The sequence below is a fragment of the Schistocerca piceifrons genome, chromosome 3 (genome assembly GCF_021461385.2).
Source record: "Schistocerca piceifrons isolate TAMUIC-IGC-003096 chromosome 3, iqSchPice1.1, whole genome shotgun sequence".
In the NCBI taxonomy this organism is placed as follows: domain Eukaryota; kingdom Metazoa; phylum Arthropoda; class Insecta; order Orthoptera; family Acrididae; genus Schistocerca; species Schistocerca piceifrons.
The window spans coordinates 191,793,806-191,816,266 of record NC_060140.1 but is presented as its reverse complement, the minus strand read 5'-3'; the positions used below and the strand labels follow the sequence as shown (position 1 = coordinate 191,816,266).

The 22,461-nt window shown below is 43.0% G+C and overlaps 2 protein-coding genes across 2 annotated transcripts in view; one reads left to right on the top strand and one right to left on the bottom strand.

Annotated features, from left to right (window-relative positions):
* The window catches only part of LOC124787687 (DENN domain-containing protein 5B), a 475,881-nt gene that overhangs the window by 257,759 nt on the left and 195,661 nt on the right, over nt 1-22,461 (top strand). The window lies entirely within an intron of this gene.
* Nucleotides 1-22,461, bottom strand: part of LOC124787688 — a 47,528-nt gene that overhangs the window by 9,982 nt on the left and 15,085 nt on the right. Inside the window, exon 2 of the mRNA XM_047254515.1 lies at nt 9,791-9,953. Within this exon, the coding sequence (XP_047110471.1) occupies nt 9,791-9,953 (163 nt within the window). The remainder of the gene's footprint in view (nt 1-9,790; nt 9,954-22,461) is intronic.

The following is a 22,461-nucleotide window of genomic DNA, read 5'->3' as shown; positions in this document are numbered from 1 at the left end:
CTTGTAGAAAATAGTGAATGTGCTAAGCTTGAATGGAATGCGCTCCCGGAAAGTTACACAAGGAAGCAGTAAAGGATTTGCAGATGTTTCAGTATTGTTGCTTTCCTGGGAGCTGTGCACTTGAGAATTGAGTAAAGCCTCTGAAACGTGTCCTAAATAGTTTAGTGTCTTGCGCTTTTTTTTAACACTTCAGGCAGGTTAAAGATGAAGATTCTATTGATGGCAGTTGTACAAAAATAGTCGAGGGCATTGCTCGTGATCGCTTTAGAGGAATTATTAAGAAATAAGTCTTCTATTATTTTCCAGCAGCAGTGGCGTTATTCATACCGCGTATTCGGATATTACTGAACACTAATCAGGCATTGCGTAAGAAAATATAAACAGTCGATTCAGTGATACATTCTCGGAATCAACTGATTCGCTGTCAAATATAGGTTGCCTTACTGAATCAAACGGTTGCACTTAAAGGAATCTTGACCAGAAGAGCGACGCAGAATTCTCAACGCTTTATTTTATGATGAGGATTAGTTTTGCCGTGACCAGTTACCACACGCTCAGTATTCCGACCTTAAACTGCAAGGTTTGTTAGTTAAGCAACAAACCATGTGTGCTGCTGCCAGTGTGATAATTTCTCAGTTTTTGTGATATAGTTTTGCACTTCCAGACAGGTGTGACTTAATTGCTATTTAACAATTTGCGGCGCTGATAACCTTTCGGAGAAGCCATGTTAACATGAAGTCTTTCGAGAGAATGCGTCCCGTCTGTTGCATGCGTTGAAAAAGCGGCTATGTACTCAACGGGTTGCGCCTAGCAAGGTACGTGACAATGCAATACATCTGAGAACTGCGGGTTGTCCGCTTAGTAGGCGCTCCCGATGACGCTCAACCGTATACTTCGGACTTCCAACTCAGCTACTGTCACTGTGTTCATCTATAATACCAGCGAGATGTGTATAAAACGCTTTAAACCTTGGAAAATACCTAGTTCTTTCGGTAACCTCTTTTTGTCTTGATATACTTCTTTTGGTAAAAGCTTTTTGTCTTGCTCGCTAAAATTTTATACTGCCGTACTATTCGGTTTCGGCAAATGGCCCATACAAAAACATAAATAGAAAGCATCACTTTATGAGACCATGCAGCAGCAGCAGCAGCAGCAGCAGCAGCAGCAGCATTTCCCATACCGTGATGCCCCAAGCGCATTACATGGAAACATTTTGCACCTTCAGGGGGCAGCGTCAAGTTAAAAATCTGATAATTTCAAACGTTGTATTAATCTGTGAAAGCGGTAATAACTGAAATCTCTCCGTTAACTAAGGCTAAAGCGCCAGGCGCACTGTGTGCCCAAGAAAGATTTTTGTACCCTGTTCATTATGTAATTATTAGATCATACGTTTTCGTTCCCACTATCGTAATACGTAATATAAGCGAAGATGATAGACATTTCAGACAAAAAGAGAACAGAAGCTTTTGAAATTTGATGCTACAGAAGAATGCTGAAGGTTAGATAGGTAGATCGCGTAACTAATGATGTACTGAATAGAACTGAGGAGATAAGAATTTTTTGGCATCACTTGATTAAAAGAAGGAATTGGGGGAAGTATGGTGGGTGAAAATTGTAGAGGAAGACAAAGATACGAACTCAGTAAGCAGTTTCAAATGCATGTAAGTGTGGTAGTTATTCGGCATGAAGAAGCTTATACAGGATAAAGTAGCTGGAAAGCTACATCAAACCAACTCAACATATGGAATGACAAATATATGATTATGTACTGAGTTTGGCCGTTTCCATATGCCTCGCTCTTCCATGGTTCGTTTCGGTATGTGACGATGCATTTTGAAGCCGCGTCGTGGCGTTTCGTTTTTACTCAATATATATTTCTGATTAGTGGCATAGTAATTTGTTCAAAATAGATTCTTCAGTAGTTATCTCGTCGCTCGAACTTTGTTGTGTGACGTACCAGCACGGGTGCTTGCGCGTTCACTGTACGAATTAGTTACGTGTAAAGTTATAAATTGATGTTGCGTGAATACGATTTTAACTAGGAACATTGATTCGAGTGTCATTGCGGAGCACTACTAGGATAGGTCAGTTACCATGTCATTGTACATGGAGCAAAGTTCAGAATACGCTCTTAAAAGGTGTCACTGTAGTATGGATCCTTTCGTAAAATAGCGGAATGTGGTCACTTTTTACTTGTAATTAAAAGTGATTTGAAAATGACATGAGATAGAGATATTATAAATGTGCTTGACAATGTCGCTTAGTCGAAATTTTAGCTAGTCGCACGATTAAATAAACATCGCATTACAGCCTACTAGACTACGTTTACGTTTATTAAGGGGCTCCGAAAAGGCTCAAAATCATGAAAAGTTCAATTTTTACTTTTTTGCGTTTTCTGAATCTGCAGAATATTACCTTTTAATAGATATATAATTTATTCAATTCCGAAGACTACAACTATTTTTAATTTTTTTTTTAAATGTGTTCTACATGGGCGTGACCCACTGTGGCGCTGTTAAACTGCTGTCAAATGGTGTTATTATTAACGTCCGTGTTCATCAGGTACATTTTAGTGATGTGAGATAAAGTATGTGTTGTGGCTAACCTGTGATGGTTCAATATATATCGCTGGTGTGATTGTCGATTGTTTCATGTTTATTTACTCTGTCGTTATCTCGAAAATATTCGTAATTAATTCTGTTTCTTGAGTCTCTGTTTTGTTGAAGTATAATAATGAGTAATTAGAAATCCTCTGAAGGCTTTTAAGAAAAGGAGAAATGTTGGAAAGCCAAAGGTATGTGTTATTACTGTAAACAATAAAGACGATAACCAAGTGAGTGAACCTAACCTCTCAAGTACACCTGCCCATAGCAGTCAAAGTGGGAAAGAAAATACTTCACAGAAGAAGCTTGGTTCAATGAGTGAAAACTATGAATGTTTTATGGGCGAATCGGATGTGAATGAAATATTTGATATGTCGGTTCTCAAAGGAATTTTTTCAAACTGTGTAAGATGTATTCATTGTAGTGAAGTTGGTCTGGAACTCTCCATAATAAAGCACGTAGGACTTGCTAGTGAAATACAACTGAAATGTGATAAGTGTTCATACATGACCACCTTTGGGAACAGTGTTGCAGTAACTGCAACTGAAGAAAATGGTAGCAAAATCTACGAACACAACAACGAGCGATGCTTGCTTTAGACAAGGAACGCCTTCGGGCTGCAGACAGGGCTGTAAAGAGTCTAGAAATACAAGCAAGAGTAAACAGGAGGAGGAACAAGAGGAAGCTGGAGGAGGAGTTTGCAGAGGATGAAGATAATCCATCCTATGGACCTGGAATGCACTAAAAAGTTAATCCAATCTTTGTCGCTCGATTCCCAAAACTTTTATTTTCTCATACTAATTACATGTTTTCTAAGGAACTTCCAAACATATTTGTTTCAAACTTTCAGTAAATGTTACACAGTACCTTCTGCATAATTTAACACAGCCTTTTTCCAAAAAACTGTATATTTTTGAATATATAAATAAAAATTGCAAAAAAAATGTTGTGAATTTTTATTACAATTGAAAAAAATCATCTTTAATAAGTGAACTAAAATTTTGTAAAATCCCTGTGTTAAGTTGTAGCCCATATTCCAATAAATAATCTGTAAAAAGTTCAACTTTCTACCTCAAATAGTTTGTGAGGAAAGATGTAATTTATAAGCATTATTTTAACATTGCAAGTATAGGGCGTTCCGGAGCCCCTTAAGCATCTGGAGGCTGTGAGGCCCACACAAATAAAAAATTTTACTTACTGTTTTATTCGCATTGACCTTGGTGACAGGATGGAAGGAACTGGAGCGTAAAGTGTCACAAAGGGTAATGGGAACTGCGGTGATCATCTTTCTGTTTCCTCAGCGCACAACCCACGACCGACACCCGAGCGAGTAAAGCTAGGGTATAATGAAGCCTCAACTTATTTTGCTCTGACTTGCAATGATGTTTCACGTCTTTAGCAGCTATCAAAAACCATCCTATTTTCTTCCTTGCGTCACAGAACACTAGCATACAAAACTCAGGCTATAGTTCAATAAATTGATATAAGCTAATATTTTAACACGTTCTCACTGTCGTATATTTGTGAAGAGCTTGAGAAGATTGTGTTTCAGGATGTGCAGGACAGTCCTCTAACTCTAGACTACCCATATCTTTTGCGAGTTTCAGTTATGAGCCGTAATTCGACTGTTGTTCAGAACAAGGAGGATTGCTGACCAGACTAAGTAAAGACATAGTAAAATCAGGATTACATAACATTTCTATCGGTAAATGTAATTATGCATTTCAGCACCCCAAAACACAATTTTTCTCTGTGCACAAAATCTAACCTTCCCATAACACGAACCTTAGTTACCATGTATATAATTCGTTTGTTCCTAAAGTGAACTACAGGAATTTAATTAATTTGTTATTTTGTTCAACAAAAACCTCACGTTGTACATAAGTCATCCGCAGCTGTGATCAGAAAACTTATACTGTGTTCATCTAGTACGTATAGAAGAACACGTGTATATATGGAGAAATGAATATGTTTCATGAGAACTCATCACAATGTTTTAAAGTAAAACACATTCACAGAAAAACGTATAAAATTTGTCCTTACTGTGTACACGCTTTATTTAAACATTATAACGATTTCCAGAATGAATTTTTCACTCATCAGTGGCCATTGATATGAAACCTCGTGGCAGATTAAAACTGTGTGCCCGGGACCTTTATCTTTGGCGGGCAAGTTCTCTATCGACTGAGCTAACGGAGCACATTTGTAGAGCACTTGCCCGTGAAAGACGAAGGTCCCGGGTTCAAGCCTCAATCCGGCACACGGTTTTAATCTGCGAGGAAGTTTCATTCTAACGAGTTGTGATGTAATAAAACATCACTCATAGTTTTACCATGTGTATATGCTTGCTATTAGTTCATTGTAAAATATTTGTCATATGTCTTTATATTCAGGTTAAGTGATTGCTGATAGGTTGAGAATGGCCTTGGAGCCAAAAATACGTGACAAATACGTGCAAATAGGTATTTTTGCAACTGGAACTACTATATAATCAGATCTGATATAAATGGTATAATAACCAATCTGAGGTCATAAGAAAAAAAAATCCCTTGCGACTGGAATTATAATATAAGCTGGAATTATAATATAAGCACCTCTTTTGAAACGTTAGTGCGATTTGCATCTGAGTTACTTCCTATGACTCCCGGTTGCCAAACGATAGAAATCAAGCATAGTAATACACAGATGACGGTAGGCAAACGTGCGATCTCTACAGAAACTTTTAATTAATTGTATTTCCTCTCTACATTTATATGTGGAGCAGATTCGTTAGACAATAAGGCACTTTCTCCCTTTGAGAGCTCCTTATATAATCCTAGGGAGGACAGCTTCGGCAGAAGAACAGAACGTAAGTTTGGAGAGGTGTAGCACCCTCTCTACATTCGTTTTCTCACATACACGATTTTCATCCAGCAAACGCTGAACTCTGAAGAAATAGCAATCTGTTTGCCTCACGTTCCAGCTTCTCCTCCACTATGTTAGGCGACCATTATCATTCTTTCGGCACCCTCTTATTTATCCATACCAGCGACTTTGGTTCACATCAGGGCTCCATAGTCTTCTGGAAATATGATGTCTGGTTTGTGGGGCGCTCCACTGCGCAGTAATCAGCACCCGTACAAAGTACTAATTGTCTTTCACTGTCCATTTTCTTTTTCACAATCCAATATAGTCACTCTCGCAAATGATGATGATGATGATGTTTCGAATTGTGGAGCGCTCAACTGTGCGGTTATCAGCGACCATACAAATTCGCAACCTTTACTTAGTCCAATCTCGCCACTTTCATGAATGATGATGAAACGATGAGGACAACGCAAACACCCAGTGCCCGGACAGAGAAAATCGCATCCCGGTCGGGTATCGAACCCGTCACCCCGTGATTCAGAGACAGCAACCCTAACCCCTAGACCACGAGCTGTTGACTTCTGGAAATATAAATAGTATATTGACACCTACAGGAATAGTACCAGCTGCAAGACTGGAAAAAGTTATACTTGAAGGTTCTCTTCATTTTCACACACAGTGAGGATGGCAGAATGTTACAATGTCGTTTCCATTACTTATGGGTCTACCGCATCAATAAATTTTTAAATATCATTTTGCTTTCAGCTGTTAGTGTTTTATTTTACGATTGCAATTTCGGCTTTTTGCAGTTTTCAAGGATCTACGACATTTGCTCATTGCGTTGTATTGTTATTTGTACATGCTTGAAAACGGATTAATGCCGAAATTGCAATCGTAAAATAAAACACCAATAGCTGAAAGCACGATGACATTTAAAAAATTTCCTTTCCCTTTGAGCCACACTGGTATTGCGTCTAGAGAAATTATCTAGGATGGTATTTCTAGATCAAGCATTTACCTTACAATTCAAGACGAGCTCCTGATAGACTTGGTCGCTTAAGGAATTAAAGCAAGCGTTAGGTCTAGATTATCAGGCAGAGGGTTATCCACTTTGCGAATTATCCGTACATAGTACGGCAACTTTTGAAGAAATAATAAACGAAACCTGAAGTATCCTATTGTAATCAGTACGAATATTATGTTTTGAATATGCATGTCACTCTTGTATCATTGCCGAAGGCAGTGCAACATCCTCCGCTGAAAGATGGTTTGAAGGTTGTAGTAATAAGGAATGTGAGAGAGCTACTCATCAGACCAATCTTGGGAAACATATTTTATGGTTGTGAAGACACAAAGCAGCGTTTTGGTTTAATGTACACATAATGTCCTTACAAGATATATATAACGCTGCAGGCCCAGAAGAATTTAAAAAGTCTCGAGAGATTAAATACTGATGCCTATTAACCGAGACTGGAGCAGCTAGGTGATGCGAATATAATGAAGAAACTGTGTTGGTTAAAGGAAGAGAGCGGAGACTATGTGATCGAGGAACAGTTACAGCGCGCACAAAGACACTGAAATGCATCGATATAATATTACAGTATGTAGTATAAACGAATTTTCAGTGTGTAGCTACGTTTTAACTCTCCAGAAAATTAGAACCATTGGTAGGGAAAAAGCAAATGACAGAAAAAGAAGAAAAAAAGGAAAAAATACTTCCCGAAAGTGAATTGAAAGTAAGTGATCCGAAATACAATGTTTTAGGTGTAGTCAAGTAACCCTATCCCCGATTCTGTAAAGAATCGAACTCCCATGCATAAATGTAATATCTGCTGGATTATACAGGCGGAAAAAAAAGAATCGCAACCCCAAGAAGCATTTGTGCGAGATAAACGAAAGTAGGTAGGCTTGTTTCTACATCTGAAAGATGATGTCTTCAGATTTTGCGCCAGTCGCATAAGAGTGGGCATTATGAGGATGCAGATCAAGTTTGCTTTAAATACACGCTGTAACGGTTGTGTGCGTTAGTTACCTTTGAGACTGGACGTGATGGATTGATATTAGTCAAGAATGCCTTTAAGGCAACAGAGACGCTGTTATCAACACCTGACTTAGCTTGAATTTGTGATATTGCAGAAATACTTGGCAGGAATGTAGCCACTGTACATGATTCGTGGTAGCGGTATTCGCGAGAACTTATGGTCGCAAGAAGACAGGGCTTCAGGCGGCCACTTGGCACAATCGAGAGGAAAGACCATCGTGTTTGGCGTAAAACTCTGGCGCGTCGTACTGCATCTGCAACAGCAACTTGAGCAGCAGCTGACAACGCACTGTAACAAATCGGTTACTTCAAAGTCAGCTCCGAGCCAAAAGCCCTGCAGCTTGAATTCCACAAACCACAGCCATTTGCGACTTCAGCGGTGTCAAGCGAGAGCTCATTGGAGGACAAGGTGGAGGTCTGTTGTGTTTTCTGATGATGGACGCCAGTTCTGCGTCGGTGCCAGTGGTGGTCGTGTGTTGGGTAGGAGGAGGCCAAGTGAGCGCCTGCAACCAACCTGTCTGCATGCTAGATACACTGGACATAAACCCGGAGGTATGGTCTGGAGTGCAATTTCGTTCGACAGCAGAGCACTCTCGTGATTATCCCGCGCACCCTGACTGAAAATTTGTACGTCAGTCTGGTGATCTACCTGTTGTGCTGCCATTCGTGAACAGCAAGAGGACAACGCTCGCCAAAATACAGCTGTTGTAGCCCAAATTGCTCTATAGAATGTCGACGTGTTGCTCTGGCCTTCTCGATCACCAGATCTGTCTCCAAACGAGCACATATGGGATATCATCGGATGACCAGCGTGATCCCTAACCAGCATTAACCGTCCGTGTACTGACCGACCAAGTGCAACAGGCATGGAACACTATCCCACAAACTGACATCCGGCACCTACACAACCCAATGCATGCACGTTCACATGCTTGCATAATGTTAATCACTTAAATGTGTTATCTATGCAAATGTATTCCCGAAATTATATCACTCTACACTAATTATTTTTCGGTGTTGCGACTTTTTTCCGTCGGTGTTATGTTATGTTAACCGGGGACCTAGAAACTACGGAGAGGCTCCGTCCCCGCCGCAGCCGCAGTGGTCCGCAACTCCACGACAACTATCGCATTCCACTTCACCCCTCCGCCGTCCCACACCGAACCCAGGGTTATTGTGCGGTTCGGCCCCCGGTGGGCCCCCCAGGGAACGTCTCACACCAGGCGAGTGTAACACCTACGTTTGCGTGGTAGAGTAATGGTGTGTACGCGTACGTTGAGAACTTGTTTGCGCAGCATTCGCTGACATAGTGTAGCTGAGGTGGAATAAGGGGAACCAGCCCGCCTAAAAACCATCCACAGACTGGCCGGTTCACCGGACCTCGACACATATCCGCCGGGCGGATTCGTGCCGGGGACCAGGCACTCCTTCCCGCCCGGAAAGCAGTGCGTTAGACCGCACGGCCAACCGGGCGGGCTTCCGTCGGTGTACTTGTCGTTCAATGTTATATTTATAATAAATTAAAACATCATGTCTGATGCTGAACAGCGGAAATTTAGGAAACGATAAGAATGTTTCCTTTTCATTTTATATATATATATATATATATATATATATATATATATATATATATATATAATGTGTGTGTGTGCAGGTGGGGGGTGTCAACGAGAAAACGTTTGGAATTATGTGTAAAGTTTGCCGGAAGTTGCCAACTGCACTCTTTTTCAAATACTATATGAATATGCGTGGGGCAATTTGGGCGCCTTCATTTACGCTGCCTCAAGGCACCGCGGTTTCTAATTTTGGTTTCTAATTTTAATACTTGCCAGATTGTGTTAAACCTTTAACATAAGATTGTATCTCTTAATGAGTAGATTATAACACTATTTAAATTTGGTCACTGTATGAAAATCAACCCGTGGCATAGGCAACCTGTAGCTGACATTTTGCACCATTTAAGCCGTTTAACAATACAGATTTTATATATAACGATAACCTCTGAGAAAGCTTAAATTTCTCAGTGGTCTCCCAGATGCGACATAAATCACGCTTTGTAGCCACAGTAAAGAATACTTTCCCGTAAGAGCTTGTGTATTTTGGGTTATGTTTTTCAATTTCATCCATGAAATCTCGGTTTCGCGTCAGTCCGGATAATCGTGAGCTTGCTATACCTTTAATTTCTGAGTTAGTATTGTTCCAGTTCAGCCAAAAATGTGTAAGGTGTGTGTGTGTGTGTGTGTGTGTGTGTGTCGCGAGAAAATTGCCGCTGCGTGCAGCGAGCAGCAGGCACACTTACCTGCCACTGAGCATGTAGGGCAGCAGGAAGGACATCTCGTCCTCGAACTTCCACTTGGTGTACTTCTTGTTGGCGTGCGTGGCCTTGCTGCTGAACCTCCGCCGCTTGATGGCGTTCATGTAGCAGTTTCGTAGTTTGCGCCACGCTTTGAGGCACTCCGAACCTGCGAACGCCAACGTGCGTCTCATTAGCCACAGCAGACTTGCGAGCCGGAATAGCGCATGCGCTGTTCTACTTACACAACACATTGCTGGGGGCAAACCTTTGAGGGCTGCTCAGTTTCAGCTGTGCAATCTGTTACAAAATAATGACAGTGTTATAGGGGTTACGCGTTGCAGACGACGTTGTATTCGACGATAAGACATTTCATTACGTAGTGTAGTAGTTACCCTCACCAGCTACTGGGACAGAGTTCCCGGGTTCAATTCCCGCTTATCACGTCAGATTTTTCTATTGTGTAAATGTCTGACGGGATCCTAACAACTTCGTGGTCCCATATGGTAAATTATTTAACAAAATAAGTTGTTAACGCGGTGTCAAATCGAAAGGCTTCCACCAAGCTAGAACCCAATCGTCGTCGTCGTCGTCGTCGTCGTCATCATCATCATCATTTATTTACCTTCTTAATCTTGTCAGCTATCCAAGGACGATTATAAACTTATAACTATTGTGGCAGTCGCTCATTTTTTTCGCCGTTCAAGCCAGTTGTTTTCAGCTCACTGTGTAATTACCATCCGACCAGTTGCCTTGATTCTCATCTGGTCGTGTGTCCATTTCGTTTCCTTTTCGATCTTCGTGCACCAGAGTCTCCTTGTTTTAGGTTTCGGATCAAAGGCCCAAAAAATGTTTCGTTCATTTGGAGTCACACATTTTTCGCCTGTTGCTAAAAAGTCGAACTGTGATTGCATGTTATTCGTCTTTTTTTTTTCAGTTTACAATATTTTTGTCGCTTAAGTCCCCGGCCACCCAGATATAGGATTTCAGTTTTTCCTTAAGTAACGTAAGTCAAAAGCTGGGATGCTTCCTTTAAAAAGGGATTCAGCCAATTTCCTTCCGATTTCCTTCCCCCAATCTGAGCCTGCGCTCCGCGTTAAATTACCTTTTCGTCCGTCGAACATCGAACCTTATCTATTTTTCTTTTTTTTAAAAAAAAGTTTTCTGTTGTTATCAGCTTAGAGCTAAATGGTTAATTTGTTTCGCAAATAACCAGCAAAAACTAACTTTATCATGGAAAATACGTACACTGGTTGTATATAATGTTGGATTTCACCGCCTTAGTAATCCAGAGCAATGAGAACCTTTCTCGATATCGGTGCATGTATACCCTGAATGGTTCTCACTGGTACTCAGAAAGTAAGTGTCTCTGTTGCATAATATATGTGTGCGGCGATTATAGCGCACCACGATTGCTTTTTCGTATACAGGCCAGCACATCACGCTTCTCATCCGTCTTATTTCACATAGCAAGAGAAGAGCAATCGTACCGTTCCATCCGAGCTCGACATGTTCTAGGCACAAACCGATCGTTGTACAAGCATGGTTTGACTGTGTGGAGGGGGAAAATTATTTGATACTGCAAACTTGTCAAGCTTGTGGTTGCGTGTGCGCAGCGCCGGTTTAAGAATCAAGCGACGCTAGCGGCCGCTTAGGCCGTCAAGTGCAAAACTGGTATACGGGATGTATCAATTAGTAGCGAAAACTGACACAGACGAAATAGAAACTAAAACGTTCCAGTAAACACGGTTTCGGAAGATAGTTGCGAATGTGTCGTTATGAACTACCATTGACTTCAGTATTAAATGTTGTCCTAGTCAGAATTTATACACAGTAGGGCAAATAAAAGTGGCCTTAGCATTTTGAAACCATTCGTAGCAGCATTAAAGGAAGAGGAAATGATCGAAACTTACTTCCGACAAGAAGGAGCGACTACCCATATAGCCGGACGAACTTCGCAGCACATTTACACAATCTTCACGCATGGCAGAGTTGTTAGCAAAGGCCAGTCAGGTCGCGGCCCTAGCTGGCCGCCCCGGTCTCCTTATCTCTCAGTGTGCACTTACTTTGTGTGGGAAGCCCTCAAGTCTAGGGTGTGGTGCAACAACCCTCATATAGTTGTAGCAGAACATTTCGCATGAGACTGCAGTCCAGCTTCGATCTGCCTTCAGCAACTTGCTGCCAGAGCCCAGAAGTGCCAAGAGATGAATGGTGGTCACTTTAAACATCTGTTAGGTTAGCACCGTATTTCCTTTCCGGTGCTATGTTTCTTTGTTGTCTGGAACGCTGTTCTCCAGGCAACTTTTATTTGCCCCATCCTGTACCAGTAAACCACCACCACCGATTCCTTAAAGAATCATGCATCTCATGGACGCTCTGTTCACTACATGCTGCATCATATGTATGGCTTATGAAAATGGCCAATGTATGACCAAAATATGAAAGTCAATGCAGATGAGTAGGAAAAACGAACCCATAATGTTCGAATACAGTATTAGTAGTGTACTGCTTGACCAAGTCACTTCGATTACATATCTGCGGTTAACGTTGCAAAGCAGTATGAAATGAAATGAGCATGTAAGGACTGTAGTAGCGAAATCGCGTGTATAAAAACAGCATCAAACTTATGATCACATTGCATGTGAGTTAATTTTTTATATATTTGACGTTAAGCATGCAAGCGAAAAATATTTAGATTTGAAACAATGTTTAAAGTTCGCTAGGAGTACGTAGGTGCTCTCATTATGTAACTCTGAATGAATTTAGCCTGTGTAATTTGCGACCCATTTTAGGGAAAAGCTAGTTTCCAGGCATCTCAGTGTTTATGACATCATATCTCCTGAGTTTTGTACCGTACAAGGATATAATTTTGCATCTACATTCAGTGATATATGTGGACACTGTCTGCAAAAAGTGATGACTAGAGCCAGAAGTGAAGATATAGTAAATTAAAACGTCATGGCAAATGCTGAAGTTTGAGTGCCTGAAATAGACGTAAACGATAAACATCTTTTACCTTTCATTATTTTCTGGGGCACGACAGCGGAAAAGGTTTCTAAATTAGTTCAAATTTCACCCAAGGCTTACCTCAACAAGAACTAAAATACCACTTCAGCACATTACATTTTGCAATTTATGCTCTGTATGTTGCCTCACATAACTACCAACGGAATATTCCTTCCTATCAAATACAAATTTGTGTTTCCCTGTCTAAACACAATTTTGACTATGTTTTACGGGTACATGGTAGTGGCATTTTGCATCTCTTGTACGCCCACGCTGTTTCACTACGTTTTCTGTTTTCCGTGCAAACTTCAGTCTTGATGGCTTTGATTCTGATGTTGTTTGGTCAGTATGCGTAGGAAAATGGGCCCAATTTTTCGCGTACAGTCTCTCTGATAAATCTCCGTAACATAAATGTACTCGTCCTTTATGATCTGGTTTTGGTGTATTCTTCAGGAAGGATCGATTATTTCAAGCGTATAATCAGCGTAATTCTATTTTTTCCTTTTTTTATTATGCTGCACAAAACGTACGAATTTAAACCACCACCTATTGCACCTCGACTGGGCCACTAAATTATTCGACCGTAATCACACAGAAAATGTAGAACTGTTTAGACGGTCCACTTGTGAAAAGTTCCAGCGTGGACGTGCAGGCAGTGTCAGTAAGGTTCTAGGAGATACTGACAGGGATGTGGAGCCATTTCGACTCCAGTGCCGTGGCCTGCTGCGATAGGTGTTTCGGCTGAGGATCCATGGTGCAGACAGCCCAATCGACGTGGTCCCGTCGATTAGATTTAGATTCTAGATTGGATGGTCAGGGGAGTACGGTAAACGCATAGTGATGCTCTTAGAACCACTCACGTACACTGCAGGCTTCATGACACGTTGCATTGTTCTGCTGATAGGTGCCATCGTGCCTAGTAAAAAACAAATTGCATGTAGAGGTGGACATGGTCCCCAACATACAGAGAGGTCCAAAAACAATGTATCCACTGTTTAAAAGTCCATAACTGGCAAACTAATTCACGGAGTTGCCTCATTTTTGCTGAAAGTGTAGCTTAAAGTCCAACTTAAAGATATAACTGTAGGTGTTCGAAATGGTCACCATTAACATCCACACACAAACGATGCCGCCGAACTGCAGCACAAACTACTGACTGCAACGTGTTCAGTTGGATATTTACAAATGAATGTGCGATGGGTTCTCGAAGTTAATCCGATGCGCGTGGCTTTTGTCGATAAACGACGTCCTTTAGTGTTGCCAACAGGTAAAAGGTCTGGGGAACTTGGTGGATACTCCACAGCACTTCTACGGCCTATCCATCTTCCACCGGCACAGTTACCGGTGAGGTGTACCTTCAGAAGCTTCAGACATCCATTTTACCTGCCATCCAAGACTTGTGTGGAGACGGAAGAGTTTACTTTCAACAAGATGGTGCCCCAGCCCACTACCAAAATCGTGTTAGGGCGTATCTCGACGAAAATCTGCCATAGGCCATAGAGGTGCTGTGTCCACCACGTTCCCCAGACCTAACTCCTCTGCACGTTTACCTGTGGGGAACACTAAAGGACGTCGTCTATCGACAAAAGCCACGCACATCGGATGAACTTCGAGAATCCATCGTACATTCATGTGCAAATATCCAATTGAACACGTTGCAGTCAGTAGTTCGTGCTGCAATTCGGCGGCATCGTTTGTGTGTGGATGTTAAAGGTGACCATTTCGAACACCTACAGTGATATCTTTAAGCTGGACTTTAAGCTACACTTTCACCAAAAATGAGACAACTCTGTCAATTAGTTTGCAAATTATGGACTTTAAAACAGTGGATACATTTTTTCCGACCCCTCTGTAGATGCATACTTGTGTTGATCCCTTGTGCCTTCCAGAACGACGAAATCACCCAGGGAACCTCACGAAAATGTTCGCCAGATCATAACGCTCCCCCCTACGGCGTGGACCATTTCAATTGTTTCTGGGCCGTACATGCCAACGGCCGTGAGTCCGATGGAGAACTTACACGCACGCAGTTTTGTAGGTCTATGTGCTCTACATCATCAAAGAGTGGCTTCAGCTGGGTAGGGCATAACTGATATTTACTATTCCACCGAATTGGGGCCATTATCAAGACTAGATGTGATGTTACACGGCATTAACGTAATATCTGCTGCTCTTTACTGAATTTTCGTCCAGTTTGCTTACTGAATTTTAGTACTTATGGGCCGGCCGAAGTGGCCGTGCGGTTAAAGGCGCTGCAGTCTGGAACAGCAAGACCGCTACGGTCGCAGGTTCGAATCCTGCCTCGGGCATGGATGTTTGTGATGTCCTTAGGTTAGTTAGGTTTAACTAGTTCTAAGTTCTAGGGGACTAATGACCTCAGCAATTGAGTCCCATAGTGCTCAGAGCCATTTGAACCATTTTTTTTTAGTACTTATGGACGAGGAAGACAAGGTCGAGCAGCGCGTCGTTAGTACGGGTTGCTGTGAACGCTACGCTGGAACGTGGTGGGTGTAGCGATGGCGATGGAGTAGAAGGCAAGCAGCAGAGCAGTGGTAATCGCGCTCCACAGCGCTGGCGTATGACGTCGTGAGCGCGTGGGCGCGACGCTTCGTGCCGCGCTCGCGTAAACAGCTGCCCATGCGCCGGTCACCAGGGCACTGCCTGCCCGCCAATGGCCGACGGACGTAGCCGCCTCGCGTTGCCCTGCCTGCCTGGCTCGCTGGAAACGCATTTGCTCTCACTACGTTCACATGGGCTTTCAAACCGATTTCCTAGTAACGCTTCTGGTTTGTCATAATGATACTCTGCAAATCACATTTAAGTGCCTGGCAGAGGGTTCACCGAACCACCTTCACAATTCTCTATTATTCCAATCTCGTATAGCGCGCGGAAAGAATGAGCACCTGTATCTTTCCGTACAAGCTCTGATTTCCCTTATTTTATCGTGGTGATCGTTCCGCCGTATGTAGGTCGGTGTCAACAAAATATTTTCGCATTCGGAGGAGAAAGTTGGTAATTGGAATTTCATGAGAAGATTGCTCCGCAACGAAAAACGCCTTTGTTTTAATGATGTCCATCCCAAATCCTGTATTTCAGTGACACACTCTCCCATATTTTGCGATAATACAAAACGTGCTGCCTTCCTTTGAACTTTTTCTAAGTACTCCGTCAGTCCTACCTGGTAAGGATCCCACACCGCGCAGCGGTATTCTAAAAGAGGATGGACAAACGTAGTGTAGGCAGTCTCCTTAGTAGGTCTGTTACATTTTCTAAGTGTCCCGCCAATAAAACGCAGTCTTTGGGTAGCCTTTCCCACAAGATTTTCTATGTGTTCCTTCCAATTTAAGTTGTTCGTGATTGTAATAGCTAGGTATTTAATTGAAGTTACAGCTTTTAGATTAGACTGATTTATCGTGTAACCGAAGTTTGAGTTCCTTTTAGCACTCATGTGGATGACCTCACACTTTTCGTTATTTAGGGTCAACTGCCACTTCTCGCACCATTCAGATATTTTTTCTAAATCGTTTTCCAGTTTGTTTTGATCTTCCGATGACTTTATTAGTCGATAAACGACAGCGTCATCTGCAAACAACTTAAGACGGCTGCTCAGATTGTCTCCCAAATCGTTTACATAGATAAGGAACAGCAAAGGGCCTATAACACTGCCTTGGGGGACGCCTGAAATCACTTCTGTTTTACTATTATCAATTCTGGAACGCGGGTCAAGCCGTCGTATTGTAGGTTCTACAATCGATATTCCACATATGTTAACGCTGTTCAGTCGTGGTTGGACTGTCAGTTTGCCACTTACTATTTAACATTTTGGTGCTGGTGGAGAAGAGGGGCTAGACGGATGCAATCAACTACAGAGGCATGTTGCTACTAGGGGCCGGTTACAAGGTGCTCTCTCACTTTTGCCCGAAGAGAGTAGAACAACATAGAAAGTACAGTGGGAAACTATCAAGCGGGCTTTAGGAAGGGAAGAGGTGGTGTAGAACAAATACTGGCTGGAGTTTGGTGGTGGACTCCTCCCCCCCCCCCCCCCCCCCCCCCCCGTCCCAAAATATTGCCTGGAGTGACAAGCCGCCCCTGACTCAACCCTGAGGTCAAGGTTAGGTTCGAACGTGATAATTTAGCGAAGCCAACTCACGTGAAAGCAAAATAAAGTTTGTGGTAAAGATTGATTCGTAGTGTGGCCTGATGTCTACGTTCGCGCCACATTTAACTCATTTTTCGCAATAAAAGCCAAAAACTTCGAGGTGAATTCAGGAAACCTAAATCTGAAAACAGATAATTCTCAGACGATTGCATTGATGCTTATTATATACACATATCATATGTAAATTAGGGAAATGCGTGTGGAGTCCACTACGTAAGTTTATCCAGATTTTTATTTTGAAACAACAATTAGGATTTAGGGCCTTTAAGAACAAGACGGCACTAACATTCGCGGACTTCTCGAAGGTATAAAACTCAATCGTGTAGTGCCGCCTAGCCGTGTGTTCAAGATTCTTCCAACCTTGACGAACACACGGCTAGGCGGCACTTCACTAAAACTTAACGCCACATCCAGTACGGCGAAGTTTCATATGAGCACTATCTAAAGACATTGAGATCAATACCAGTGCTTTGTTGAACGTAACGCTGGACCAAGTGATCATACAGTAAAATGCAATAAACGAGAAAATGGGGTTATCAAGGTCGAACGTGGGGAGACAAAAAGGGCAATAGGGCCGAAGTGGACTGCCCAGCGTTTGCAGACAGCATAGCAATAGCCACTGACACCCTAACCTCACGGCAGAGACATTCGAAAAGACAGAAATTTTATGCCCAAATCCACAGATTCCCATCAACAAGCCGTACATCCTACATTTAACTAATCAAAAATTATGTAGAAGGAGCTCAGATACGTTCCCGAGAAGCTTTAGACGGGAACTCGTTCAGACAAATAACTGACAGGTGGAAATTGCGGTCGGAGAACGAAACTGCGAACAAAACAGGAACAAAATTGACTGAAGAAAGTAAAACTGAATCAAAAGCTTTGCATGACCCAGTAGGGTCAATTCATTACGACAGCTGTTCCTCTCCTCGATAGACTGCTGAATGTCGTACGTGATTCCTGAAGGCCAGTTTCCTGGATAACAACATTCGGGAATAAAAAGGAACATAATCCATTATAAATCTGATTCGCGACCACCTACTTGCCACTGTGTCTGCCGAAAAGAACCTGAGTCAAGGCTACATCTAATGTATCCCCCGCAACCCACCTTACGGTATTTAGCGGTGCGTACTTTTTGTAGCACTATCACTTCCATCTTTTCCTGTCCCACTCGCTTATGGTTCTTGGGAACGACTGCAATTCTATCTTCATGGTCTTTTCGTGAGATGTGCAGATATTTCATGGAACTGACTGCTTCCTGTGACTCTTCCGCAATTGTTTAATAATACTGTAAATGGTCTTTCTGTCTATGCGTTGACAGCAAAATTACATTTGTTTATGTTAAGGATGAATTGCCGTTCTGCACCAAGCGTCGATCCTGTGCAAGTCTTCCCGCATTTTGCTACAGTTTTCTAGCGTCGCGACTGCTCTTTATACAACAGCATTATCCGCGATAAAGATCATCGAACTTCCGACGTTATCTGCTAGTTTATTAATATATACCGGATGTCTCTCCTGAGAGTCGTGTGGCGGTTTATCTCTGGTGTTCCGGAAGATATCTGCTGTTTCACTTTTGCAGTGTGTTGCTGGAGTCAGTCCATATATTGCTCATCACGTCTTTCATGCGATGTCCAGTAACGACGGAAAGAGTAGATTCTGAAACTTCCTGGCAGATTAAAACTGTGTGCCGGACCGAGACTCGAACTCGGGACCTTTGCCTCGAACTCGGGACCTTTGCCTTTCGCGGGCAAGTGCTCTACAAACTGAGCTACCCGAGCACGACTCACGACCCGTCCTCACAGCTTTACTTCCGCCAGTACCTTGTCTCCTACCTTGAGTCGTGCTTGGGTAGCTCAGTTTGTAGAGCACTTGCCCGCGAAAGGCAAAGGTCCCGAGTTCGAGGCAAAGGTCCCGAGTTCGAGTCTCGGTCCGGCATACAGTTTTAATCTGCCAGGAAGTTTCAAAATCAGCGCACACTCCGCTGCAGAGTGAATATTTCATTCAAGAGTAGATTTGTTTCCCGTTACAAAGAAAATGGTTTTTAAAACGGAATTTTACGTACCATTTCGACAGAGCGATCCCAGATTTGTCTAACGCGATATTTCTTTTATCATTATGTATTAACAGGGACAGTAAAACACGCAGAACCACCACCACTTCAGGAGCGACAGCACCGTTCTGGCGGGCGCTGGCTTCTACCGCCATGCAGCAGCGCTACTTAATTGCTGCTTGAGTACTGGCTATTAATCGTGTTTTACTATCCCTGTTAATACATATCGTCGAAATAAATATTGCACTAGACTAATTTTGGTGCCACTCTTTCAAATGGACACACAGAATCCAGCTTTCAAAACCATTCTGTTTGTAATGGGAAATAAACACTTTCTGTCGACACTGGACGTCGCGTGGAAGACGTGATGAGAGGTGTTTGTTTGGGCTGACCGCAGGTACAAATTGCAAACGCGAAATTGCAGATATCTGCACATCAGGGGAAATTGCGCCTGACGACTCGTAAGAAAGAAAAGTAATGGTCCTATGACAATCCCTGGGACACGCCCGAAGTTACTTTTACGTCGGACCGAGCGAGGGAGCGTAGAGGTTAGCACACTGGACTCGCTTTCTGGAGGACTGCGGTTCAAACGTGCATCCGGCTATCAATATTTAGATTTTCCGTGATTTCCCTAAATGGCTTATGGCAAATGGCAGGATGGCTCCCTTGAAAGAGCATGGCCGATCGAACTTCCCTAATCGGATCGTTTTTCTCCGTCTCTAAATGACCTCGTTGTCGACGGGACTTTTAAACACCAATCTCATCCTCCTGCTTTTGCGTCGAAAGACTTCGTTCCGATCAGGAGGCTGCGTTGTTTGCAGCTGTTTTTAGAGTCTAATCGCGGAGTCATTTGAAATAATAATAACACGAATGCTGTAGTTGCAGTTTCTTTCCAGTGATGACATGTTCTTGACTCAGTACAGCAAACTACGTAAAATATTTAAGGGCATGGAGTGAAGACGTGGCAAATAAACAAATAATAACCCACTGTGTTGATTCTGTTCATCGAAGTGCAGCGACCATAACTGCAACCTGTCCTAATCTGTGCTCCGTTGACGAAATGACGCCCAGCGCGAGGTCCACCCAATGGAAGAGAGAGGTTGTAAGGCGGAGCTGGCCGGTGTGTTGCTTGCGAAGGCAGCTGCGAGGTGGCGTGTCAGCGGGTAATTGTCCGCCGGCGCAGCGGTTAGCCTTGGCAACGCTGACCAGCGCGGCAAGTCGCCCAGGCACAGGTATACCTGGCCAGACCCCGCACTGCCGGGCCCAATCTGACTGCCATGTGAGCCCAGGAACGAAGAGGGCGCACTGCAACACCTGCCGCAGGCAGTGTAATCGCTGCGAAACATCACGCTCAGGCTGCCGGCGCGCGTCGCTTGGCGCACAGCCACCACATTTTCACTTCGCAATGTGACGAGACATTTCCAGAGCGGCACGTTGCAGTTTCCGCGCGATGTTTACGCCGCTAGGGAACCGCTCTGACTTTTTTTGTTCACTCTTTAAAGCGTTGGCTTAAGTACCGTGTCCGCGGTTCTCCCGTTGCATGCTGCTGTTGGAAATTCGATCTCAGAATGGTTCAGTCTTATAATATTTGTAGGCACAAATATTTGTCCCCCTTTTTTCCCCCTCGAGTATGTCCCTATTTACGAGATTGTGGTATGTTCGCGATCCAAGATTAAATTGTTGCTAGTGAAACAAAATACCAGCTAACTTCATTTGCCACAGGAAATTACGAACTGGTAAAGAGTCCGGTGTCCCTCATCCGACTCCCTATCATTTCCACGCGCGAATCGTTAACAACGGCAACGCGGATTCCGCAAATGACCCCTAACAGAAGCGACTTGCCTCTATAGCTATCTATAATTGCGAAAGTGTTGCCGGTGCTGGATTCTGTGCACGAACTGACCTCTGGATTATGTCCCATGTCTGGCAACCTGGATGGCCAGATCATTGGCTATAATTGTCAAGAATGTTCTTCAAACCAATCGCGCACAATTATGTCCCGGTCACATGGCGCATAGTCATCCTAGTAAATACAGCAAAACCGTTATGGAACCACCACCAGCTTACATAGTGCCTTGTTGACAACTTGGGTCTATTGCTTCAGGGCCACATGCCATCAGCTCTTACCAACTAAACGTGGGTCTCATCCCGATATGGTCACGCCGGCCTTTGTGGCCGAGCGGTTCTAGGCGCTTCAGTCTGGAACTGCGTGACCGCTACGGTCCCAGGTTCGAATCCTGCCTTGGGCATGGATGTGTATGATGTCCTTAGGTTAGCTAGGTTTAAGTAGTTCTAAGTTCTAGGGGACTAATGACCTCAGATATTAAGTCCCATAGTGCTCAGAGCCATTTGAACCATTTTTTTTTTTTTTTTTTTTTTATGGTCACGAGCCCCGGAGAGGCGCTGCAGATGATGTCCTGCTAGTAGAGACACTCGCGTCGGTGGTCTGTTGTTGTAGGCCATTAACTCGAAATTTCGGTGCACTGTCCAAAGAGATACCTTCGTCGAACGCCCCACATTGATTTCTGCGGTTATTTCACGCAGTTTTACTTGTCTGTTACCACTGACAACTCTAGCGCCGTCGGCTACTGCGTTGTCCGTGATGAAATTTGGTATTCTCGGCACAATCTTGACACTGTGGCTTTCGAAATCATGAATTCTCTCGATTTTTCGAAATGGATTGTCCCATGCGTCTAGCTCCAACTACCATTCCTCGTACAAAGCCCATTGATTCCCGTCGTCCGACCATAGCACATCGGAAATCTTTTCACATGGAGCTCATGAGTATGAATGGGAGCTCCGTCAATGCACTGTCCTTTTAAATCTTATGTATGCGTTACTGCCGCCATCTGTACGAATATACGTGCATATCGCTATCCCATGACTTATCACTTCCTTATAGATCGCATGTGTGTGGTGCGGATCGTTAATCGCGTGGAAATCCCTTGCAATCTGATGAATCACGTGCGATGTTCGGCAGTCTGGTTACGACCCGTTTGTCTAGTTATTAATCGTCTTTTGGTAGTATTGTTTTGTTTCGTTTCGCCTTGCTCACCTTGTTAGAACTTTGCGTTAGAATTCTAAGTTATTCAGGGACCACGACCGACTCTTGAGGTGAAGTAGAGGCCAAGTTGCCATTTATATTGAGAAGTAATACGAAATATACCTACAATTTTGCATTGATAAGCATTTTGAAGGTTCTGTCGTAGAAGTAGATTTGTTGGGGTGTTCACAGCAATAGTCACAATATACTGGGCTCCCATTTCGTGATTCCGGTTTATTGATACAACAATTACACGCATTATTAAAGTTTTTAACTTTAAAAAACAGAATGACGTACGGTAATATTACGTGGACAGTAAATGTTCAGGACAAATATATTATACAGATATTTTCAGTTCCATTTTCATACAATCCTACCCTCCTCCATATAATTTATAGCAAGAAAATGGTGTAATCAGC